Consider the following 10,966-nt stretch of genomic DNA (forward strand, 5'->3'; position numbering starts at 1 on the left):
TCATGTTTACTTTAAATTACTTTAAATTACAATATTTCAGCAACAAGGGCACCTGTAGAAGTGATTTGGATGACATTGGGAAGGTCTTGAAGGGCTCTTTCACACGAGATATAGCATGGCTATGCCAGGGTAAAAGAAGGAATTGAAGGTGGTGTAAAGAAAACTTTGGTAGCCATTTTCCCAAAAACGGCTCTTTTAATTTTTTTTCAAAAAGTTATATGTCATACATACACTAGTACTCAATAACTGTACAAAATTTGGAAATGGGATGCCAATGGGATCCGGAGTTATATATATTAGATTTAGGGTAGGGTATTGTAGGTTAGGTAATGAATGATAACAGATTTTGATAAACAAATTACTGATATTCAAACGTAAAAGTGTAACATAAATGATACACAATACTGATTGAATTAATATACATGAATAGGATGTTTAAATTCGCTGTTATTATAAATACAGGGTGATTCACAAGTCTGGTCCCATAGGTATTAGCCCACATAACGATAAATAAAAAGAGGGGAAAGTTATTGGTAATAGGTGAGTTTCAATCTAAAGTGCTTGAATTTTTAATGTATCGTGCACTGTTTAGGCTGTACACTGGTACGAGCCTCATTGGTAGCTGAAAATGCCACATGCTTGGCCCTGAATACTGCATGGCATCCCAATACAGTACAGGGTAAATTAAGAATTGATGACAATAATTACATGCAAAATAAGCAAGTATTAAAAATGTGAACATGTGATGTGCAGACCTCTCCTTTCTCCCGACCTCTAGAAAGGGTAAAAGCTCAGAAATGAGAATCAGGCTGCAATACATAAGTACAGTCAACTCTCGATTCAACGACCTCTCACAGTTCCCGGGAAAAGGGTCGTTATTTCGAAGGGGTCGTTATTGGAATTTGCCCCAATTTTCTGTTAAAAACGGAGCTCAAACGGATGCAAAGATGCATAGGAGATGGTAACACCATTTATCCTGGTAGTTATACAACCTGTTATGCACAGGATGCGTGTTGTGAGAAGGAAAATAGAACATGAAAACGTTTTCACAAAAAATAATGTTACTTTCTTTCAATTGCGCACAGTCGTTGCTTTTCCAGGAAATTCTTATAATTATAGTTCATGAGAAAGCTGTTTGCACCGAGACCTATGGAAAGGAAAACAATCTCTTGCTTATTGCAAGCGAAACTCGAAGAATCTTGACACCAGTTACACTGGCGCCAGCAAAAGTCGGGAGATAATCGGGCAGAATGAATGTTGGATTTTATACGTGTCTAGTGGAGCATTGTCTGTTACAAGATTAACTGGTAAGATTAGATGTCTCGGGAGAAACCACACAACCTTTATAGGCACCAGACAAAAAAAAAAGGGCGGGGCTGTAATTTTCGTTCTGGTTCGGCTGTGTAAATTACATCGGAAAAAAAAATACGTTTTCTTTGCTTCAACCAACTTCATTCACCCTCCTTCCCCATTCAAGGGAGCAGTCTAAACTCCTTCCTTGACTTGCATTGTTATCCAGTGTGAAAAAGGAAACGTGCAACTTGCGATCTGTCTTCACCCAATGCGTATTCTAGGACACGTCATTAAACAGTCCCAGTCGAAAGTCATTTAGGTTTGGAATTGAATTTCACTTTAAACTGTATATTTAGTCCTGATTAGCCCATCAGCATAAAATGAACTTAAAACAAGCTTTATGAAACTGCGCCCTTTTACATATCAAAATGGTAGATCGTTATTTACTCTCACGTTAATCGATGATTTAATGTTGGATTTAGGAGTATTCCTGATGTCAAACACCCACTCCTCCAAAAGTTTTCCCCTTGAATAATGTATTTTTAATCGATCTCAGCGACCATTCCTACATTGAGTACTTTTTTTTTTCTTCACATGAATGGTTCTGAAGAAAAGCGGATGTGAATTAAATTTACAACTTTGCTTATCAGAAGGCGCAGAACATGAAGTTGTTTTAACTCTTGTTTTCCTTTCTGGAGATCGAATTTCGTTATCGTCAAATGAAAACAGCTTTGCGAGATTCAAAACAATAACTTTTTCCTTCACGCTGGATGAGTCATTGCTGTTATCGGCAAGCAAGAGCTTTGAGACGCTAGACAAAACATTGGCGCCAGCTGCATCGTAAAAACAAGGAGACAGGTTGGAAGTTCGAGCAACAGGTGGCGGAAGAGAAAAATCCCAGCATTTTAAAGATAACGCAACTGGCAACTGTCGAAGACGGAACTTTTAACAGTAGTGTAAAGAAGAAAGAAATGTCCCTTGCTTTACGTTTTACCATGCAACAGACAATAATACGGGTAATATTTCCTATGCAGACAACAGCATAAGAAAAGACCTGAATTCTGCAATTATCAACATTGCCGTGCACACCAGTGGCGGAGAATAAGCTGGGAAAAGGGGGGGGAGGTGCCGTGCATACCAGTGGCAGAGAATAAGCTGGGAAAAGGGGGGAGGGTTATTTTTTTTATTCTGTTTTTGTTCATTTTCAAGAATATATCCAGAACTGGTTGCCCCATTTTAGACGTTAAAGGAAGAGGGGTGGGTCCACTTCCACCCTCGCCTGTAATCAGCCCGTGTGCGCACACGAGCAAAAAAATCGCCCCTCCCCCCTTTGCTGACAGGAAAAAGGGGAGAAGTCAGTCAGCCAACGGAACACTTTTTTGGCAGATATTACGACACAATTAGGAAAACGTATGAAGTGGGAAACGGGAGTTATGATGCACGTAAGATCGAAGTAAACTTTTGTGGAAACCTGGATGACAACGCATTAAGCAGGTTGACGATCTCTAGTTCGCCTATGTGGCTTTGATTATCTCTAACAGTTTCGCTTTTTTATGAAGTGTTGCAGGGAACAAAGAACATGTTTTAAATGAAAGCGGTTACTGGAAGTTGTGGGTTACAAGGTCGAGAGTTGCTCACTCACGGGAACCTGCTGAAATCTAGGTCAGAGCTGGACAGATGGACCAGACTTCCAGGCGCCACGCATCTGTATTTTGGAACATTCCTGCGATCTTATCTCTCATGGTGGTGTATTTATCGATGAAAGAGCTTGACCTGCCATACACATTGGCAAAGACTGCAAGTCCAGCAGTCATTTCGGGCTGCTCCCCCCCCCCCCCCTCACCTGCGAGTTTTCAGCAGCTCTTAGGACAAGGAAACAAGTCAAGGTCGATTTAAAATAACATCCAAGCACATTCGATCTTCTCTTCTCGCGTATCCAAGAGAAAGCGTGGCAAAACAAGCCTGGCACATTGGATAGCGGCTGTCGGGTGCGGGGTAACATTGGTGCGCTTGAGGGAGGGGGGGGGCAGAGGTCAAGTGCTATTGGATATCACTCAAGCATGGTGTGGTGGTGTCTAATTTTAGTTCAGACCCAATTGTGAGCGGTAGAGCGCTCGTGAAGGGAATGATTGGGAGAAAGAGATGCATTTTTCGGCCGATTTCCTTCAATTTTTCAACTTTTTTTCGAAATTTTTCAACTTTTTCTAAATTTTTCATGGTTCCCGGGAAAAGGGTCGTTACTTCGAGAGGGTCGTTATACCCGGGGTCGTAGAATCGAGAGTTGACTGTACTTCACACTGTGCCACTGTTCGTGTCACACATTCACATTTTTATACTTCAGTACAAACATTTGTTTAGTTTACCTGTAATTATTGTCATCAATTCTTAATTTACCCTGTACTGTATTGCGATGCCATGCAGTATTCAGGGCCAAGCATGTGGCATTTTCGGCTACCAATGAGGCTCGTACCAGTGTACAACCTAAACAGTGCACGATATGTTAAAAATTCAAGCACTCTAGATTGAAACTCTCCTATTACCAATAACTTTCCCCTCTTTCCATTTATCGCTATGTACGCTAATAGGAGTTCTATGGACCGGACATTTGAATCACCCTGTATGTATAATAACTGCAAATTTAAACATCCTATTCATGTACGTTAATTCAATCAGTATTGCATATCATTTCTGTTACAATTTTACTTTTGAATATCAGTAATTTGTTTATCAAAATCTGTGATCATTCATTACCTAACCTACAATACCCTACCCTAAATTTTACATAACTCCGGATCCCATTGGCGTTCCATTTCCAAATTTTGTACAGTTATTGAGTACTAGTGTATGTTAGGGGTGGCCAGATCCGGATCCTGGCGGATCCGAAATCCGGATCCGGTTGGTTCCGGATCCTTAGGATCCGGATCCTAAAATTTTTCGGATCCGCGGATCCGGAATTTTCAGATCCGGATCCGGATCCAGAACTTTCGGATCCGGATCCGCGGATCCGGAATTTTCAGATTCGGATCCGGATCCGGATCCAGAACTTTCGGATCCGGATTCAGAACTTTCGGATCCGGATCGAGAATTTTCGGATCCGGATCCAGAATTTTCGGATCCACATATATATATATATAGTGTGTGTGCTCAGGTGCGCGGTTTGTAATTAATTAATACACTTACTTACTAGGGAGGTCTAAGTCTCCCCCTCCGATTTCCATGAAACTTGGCAGGTGTATAGAGCCCCCCCCTCAAATGTCAAGATGAGGAGAAATTGAAGTCCCCGAAACCACGTAAATATGGCATAGGAAGAAACAGGGGGCATACGGCCTCTCTATACACCTGTCAAATTTCATGGGAATCGGAGGGGGACACAGGGGTCAGATGATTCCCACGGCAATTTGTCCTAATCTTGACATTTGAGGCGGGTTTTGCCCCCTAAAACAGTATTTTAGCCGAAACAAAAAAACACGTATTTCTTCCTTTGGGCCCCTCTATACACCTGCGAAGTTTCATGAAAATCGGAGGGGAACACAGGGGTCAGATCCTTACTTCAATTTGTCCTCATCTTGACATTTGAGGGGATTTTGCCCCCTGAAACAGTTTTTAGCTCAAACAAAAAAACACGTAATTCTTCCTTCGGGCCCCTCTATACACCTGCCACGTTTCATGGAAATCGGAGGGGAACTCAGGGGTCAGATCCCCACTTCAATTTGTCCTCATCTTGACATTTGAGAGGAGGTTGCCCTCTAGAACAAATTTTTTTCCGAAACAAAAAAACACGTATTTCTTCTGCCAAGTTTCATGGAAATCTGAGGGGGACACAGGGGTCAGATCCCCACTTCAATTTGTCCTCATCTTGACAATTCAGTGGGTTTCGCCCTGTAAAACCGTTTTTTAGCTGAAACAAAAAAAACAACATGTATTTCTTCCTTTGGGCCCCACTATACACCTGCCAAGTTTCATGGAAATCGGAGGGGGACACACAAATCAAATGCCCACTTAAATTTGTCCTCATATTGACATTTGAGGGGGGTTGCCCCCTAAAATCGTTTTTTAGCCGAAACAAAAAAAACACGTATTTCTTCATTTGGGCCCGTTTATACACACACCTACCAAGTATCATGGAAATCGGAGGGGGACACAGGGGTCCGATCCTCACTTCAATTTGTCCTCATCTTGACATTTGAGGGGGTTTTGCCCCCTAAAACAGTTTTTTATCTGAAACAAAAAAACACGTATTTCTTCCATTGGGCCCTACTATACAGTATACACCTGCCAAGTTTCATGGAAATCGGAAAGACACAGGGGTCAGATCCTCACTTCAATTTGTCCTCATCTTGACATTTGAGGGGGTTTTGCCCCCTAAAACCGTTTTTTTATCTGAAACAAAAAAACACGTATTTCTTCCATTGGGCCCCACTATACACCTGCCAAGTTTCATGGAAATCGGAAAGACACAGGGGTCAGATCCTCACTTCAATTTGTCCTCATCTTGACATTTGAGGGGGTTTTGCCCCCTAAAACCGTTTTTTAGCTGAAACAAAAAAACACGTAATTCTTCCTTTGGGCCCCACTATACTGCCAAGTTTCATGGAAATCGGAGGGGGACCTTTAGATAACCTCCCTTGTTAGTCTTACACTTTGTAATTATTTAACACTACATATATTATAATGTTTTATTTTAATTTGTAAAACTGTAACTGTAGAACAATTGTATAATTTTTCTATAACATTTCTATCTTGTTATATGTGTTAAAGGTTTCATCCTGGAATGGAATGTCTCACATTTATGTGTGTTTTCATTTCCAATACATTCGAATGAATACATATTCGTTTCAATGGCATTTACAAAATCACTTCGGACATTTGTGCACGAGTGTGTTAGCCGATGCGTAGCAAAGTATTTTAGGAACAACACTTGAAAAAAATTCTTGTAGGACTAAGGTGTGGTAATATTATAATGGGATTGAGATACGAAACTCTTGGATCCGGATCCGGATTTTCGGATCCGGATCCAGATCCGAAACTTTCAGACCCGGATCCGGATCCGCGGATCCGGAACTCTCGGATCCGGATCCAGATCCGGAACTCTCGGATCCGGATCCAGATCCGGAACTTTCGGATCCGGATCCAGATCCGGGATTTTCGGATCCGGATCCGGATTTCTCGGATCCGGATCCGGAATTTACGGATCCGGATCCAAGTAGATCCGGATTTCTCGGATCCGGATCCAAGCAGATCCGGATCCGGATCCAAACGGATCCGGATTTTTCGGATCCGGATCCGTTTGGCCATCCCTAGTGTATGTATGACATGTAATTTTTTGGAAAAAGTTTAAAGACCCATTTTTGAAAAAATTGCTACCAAAGTTTTCTTTACACCACCTTCAATTGTTTTTTTTTTTACCCTGGCATAGGTATACTATATCTCACGTGATAGAGCCTTTCAGGACCTTGCCAATGCCATCCGAATCGCTTCTATAGGTGCCCTGGTTGCCGAAATATTGTAATTTAAAGTTAACATGATGTTGGAAAAAAATGGTCAAAATCGCACAGTTTGCAACATTGTAATTTCGGAAATACAAAAGACATGGATCTGCAACTTTGCATACTATCGTACCTCATGTGGCTCTTCCAGTGTGCCAAATGTCCATTTCAAATGAATGAAGAAATGTAAGGTTGAGGACTTTGTTTATTTCACATGGAATGACCCACTTGTATATTCTTGAGAAGCAGATGCTTATGCAACATGAAGTTTCCTGTTTCTGCTAATGCAATGTTATAAACCAAGTATTGAGTATACAACCAGTGGCTTGAACATTATATGTCATCAATAGAGCCACATATTTATTGTGAATAAAATATCATTATTTTGGTACAAGAACTTGGCATATTTCTGGATCAAAAGCGGTAAATGAAATGGCAATTTAGTGTTCAAACGGTGAATGAAAACCTGTGTGAAAACTATACTTATTACAAAAAATTAACATTTTGCTTGTAATAGCTAATTTATAGTTGTTAGAGTATGAAGTTTATTCCTGTGTGGAGTCCATTTTTGCGTCTCAAATATTTACAGCAGAATTAATCAATTTTCTGTGATTTGCATAACTCACAGGATAATTCAGACCTCAGAAGGTGTTGCATCAGTAAATAAACCTTAAATTTCGTGTTTAAGAGTTTATTTCCCATCATTTCGTAACATGGTATCAAAATGCACCTCACACCTTTGAAAAACATGAAAAATTAATGCTACAATGTGTTATTTAACATTTTATGTTTTTGTCAAAAATAAAATATCCATGCCGCTAGTCATCAGACTTTTGTATTAAGTATGAATTCAAGTAAATACAATCCAAAAAGTAAACAGTGACAATATTTATTTGCAAGCATTTTGTGGAACCTTGGCTGTTGATGGATATACCATGCAGGAGGAGGCTTAAGCAAGCAGCCTCTGAAATGCACCTGTCTGTCTGTCATAAAGAGGCATCCTCCCTCATGCTCCTCTTCCTCCCATGTGGGCAGATCCTGTTACTGCGAGGAAGGTGATTGTTGACCTGTGTTGTTTAGGGTGTTTTTATTTAACTGAGGTGACAACTGCAAAGAAGATTGGAGGAAGCAAAGTGATGGACAGTCAGAGTAGATAAATTATTCTCAACATGCATACACTTATGAAGAAAGAAGCTGACAGTGGTCTTGTGTTGAACGTTAAACGATTGCAAAAGTATTTTGTGTGTTTTTTAAATGAGACAACAGCATATAGTCTTTGCCATTTTCATGTCTGGTGGAATTGTAACTTACACAAATTGCAACACTGCTTCTGTGAGCAGCAGATGGCAAATTTCCCCCTTTGCGCATGCCATAGCTCAGGCTAAACCGAATGTGCTGTATTTTAGCAACCATCCTTACAACGACCCATTTATGCAATATATATTTTATTAAATTCTCTGAGGTCTTAGACATTGGTTGGTGCCACTCCTGATACCTACAAGAAACCCTCTTTACCCCACGAATGTCACGATGTGACATCAGAACATACTGTCACTGTCTGGTTGCAAATCAGAAGGATGACCGTTAACCCATGAAAAGAATGTCATAAATAGACTAAACTGCTGTAACTTATGATCATTACATTCTAACCTGATATATGGTTAAGGAAACTATGTATGGGGGGTTAGGGTCCCACACATTCTCGATCTCTGTCATTTTAGAGGTGATGTGATCAGCACCATGTTCCAGCTGCCTTTACATTGGAGGCACATTGCACAGTGGTTTAGATCACACTTTAAACTGTAGGTCCAGTCCCAATTATCCTAACTATGCCATAAAGTAGACATTTTTAAAGTGCCAAGAATGTCTACAGGGTTTGGGGTAAAGTTCATTTTTAATAAAAATAAACTAGTTTTTCCGTAGTTTTTCGTTTTTTCCATCTGTTCAAGTGTGAGAGTCCACTATGAGAATAGCCTCATGGCCAGGGCCTGATTAAGATGAAATTGGGCCTGATGTTGCATTGAAAGCATTAACTTGAAATCTTTGGTGATCAATAAACATGACGACGTTATAGTTATGTCACAGCACAAAGAATAATAGTAACTGTATAATAAGTAACGCTGTGTCTAGGTGTCCGAAATTGGGACTCCAAATTTCATTCTAAGATTTTTTTTCAGGTTAATATAGCAAAAGAAAACTGTTCAGCTTTCAGAAAAATCTCGTCTATTTTCATCTGGGCCTATTTCAGGAATGGGCCTAATTAATGCTGCAGCATCAATAGCACCCACCTTAATCTGTCACTGCTCATGGCCTCATCTACATTAAACAAATTGAAATATGGTTCATAACTCTAATATTCATAGTTTCTCAGATATAAATGGTTGGTTGAGTAGGACATGATGTCAAAGTTGACGCCGAAAAACTTTGGCATTTAGGCAAATAGCACTGAAAAGAGCCTCAACATCTACGGGTTATTGTATATGAATTTCTACGTTGGTGCCTATTCCTATGTATGTATGTTTGCAATTTGAATTCTTTTATTGCAGATTACTCATGTTTACTTGGGTTGGTGACATTTTAATGTTGCCGCTGGATCCACAGGGCAAGGATGGACCACCTTTAGATGAATTCTTAAGATTTCCACCGAAGGAAGATGACAGCGTCATAGAAGTTGTTAAGGAAAAGTAAGGAACGAATATTTGGATGTTTGTGAAATTTTTATTAAGTGTATTGATGATCGTAGTGTTGAAGCTTTCACATGTGTGTGTGAAAAAGGACAGGGAATTACCTCATTTTCTTTTTGAAAATAGTACAAATTCATATTTTTAGTTTGGAATGTATGATACAGAGGTGCACATGACTATTTTTCCATGAACTAGCTAGTAGTGTATTGGGCACTACAGAAATACTTTTATTTGGAAGATTTTTGTTTTTGAGTAATTCTACATTAAAAATTTGTAAATAAATCTTTATACTGCCTCAATTTTTGTATTATTGAATCCAATTCAGTCAACATAAACAACGAACAACACTTCTTATCTGGAGAAAATGAAATGCTGTGTTCAGTTGTGTGAAGCAAACCAATTCATATTACTGTCTATGTAGAGATGGACTCTACATGACTTGATCTCGGTCACAAGGGAGGTAACATGATCACCTCACTGCACATTGTGCCTTATGATGGAAACTGTAGACATTTACATTACAATCAGTTTGCACCGAACCATTTTAAATTCATTTCTGGGGAATCAGCTCTTTTGGTATTTGCCAGAATTGCCAAATTGTCAGCACAGCAGATCTTCATTAATGATGATTAATGGCGATTATATTATTCTTAGCATCATGTGCATTTCCTTCCTGTACTGCTCTGTGTGTTCAAGGTGTTTATCAGAAGACAGAACAAGAGGAAAAGAAAAAAACTAGCTTTGTTTCTGGTACTCATGTTTCCTAATCGTCAAAACAAAACAACAGGGTGGCGACAGACCTGGAAAACCAGGAAAAGTCAGGGGATTTGAGGTGTCAAAAAAAAAGTCAGGGAATTTTGTCTTGATTGACAAAATCAAAAAAATAAGAAAAAAAAAGAATTTTGTCTTGATTGACTTTTTAAGATATCGTTATGGAACTGCACAACAACAGGAAATCTTGTTGCTAAGTTTCAGCCTCAACTTGTAGGCCCCTTTTATGCACAACACAACCACAGCGCCAGAAACCAGTGATGGCAGGAGGAGGGAGGGAGAGGGGGAAAGACAGAGAGAGAGAGAGAGAGAGATAGATATATAACTGTCAACAGATGGAGGGGATGGGAGCGGGTGGCACCATTGATACATACAATTTTTGTTGAATATCGCCACCCGACAAAGTATCTCACTACAATATGTGACAGATATTACATGCATGACACTCGTATGGAATTGATTTTTGTTGAATGTCTTCGGACTGCAACATCCAACAAAAATGCATGCATAAACAAGAAGAGCTTTAGACTGCAATATGCTGCTGGAATTGTATTACTCTTCTGGCTCACTTCACCTTATTTAATGTAGCAGTGCTTACGAAGGTTTTCTTTCATCATCCTGACGTATTACTGGTTTTGCACAAGTTAACATACGTTTAGAATGACATTACACTTTCTTAGATATCAAGAAGAATCCAACAAAATGGGATATATATTGAATACTATCACGAAA

At 39.6% G+C, this 10,966-nt stretch overlaps 1 protein-coding gene across 4 annotated transcripts in view; it reads left to right on the top strand.

Annotated features, from left to right (window-relative positions):
- The window catches only part of LOC146004622 (uncharacterized), a 106,306-nt gene extending 96,544 nt beyond the window's left edge, over positions 1-9,762 (top strand). For all 4 annotated transcript variants that reach the window (XM_083143508.1, XM_083143507.1, XM_083143509.1 and 1 more), the window contains exon 7: positions 9,326-9,762. In XM_083143508.1, the coding sequence (XP_082999634.1) occupies positions 9,326-9,467 (142 nt within the window). In that variant the 3' untranslated portion in view covers positions 9,468-9,762. The remainder of the gene's footprint in view (positions 1-9,325) is intronic.
- The last annotated feature ends 1,204 nt before the right edge of the window (positions 9,763-10,966 follow it).

This window comes from Lepisma saccharinum, chromosome 22 (assembly GCF_977018435.1).
Source record: "Lepisma saccharinum chromosome 22, izLepSacc3.1, whole genome shotgun sequence".
Classification (NCBI taxonomy): Eukaryota; Metazoa; Arthropoda; class Insecta; order Zygentoma; family Lepismatidae; genus Lepisma; species Lepisma saccharinum.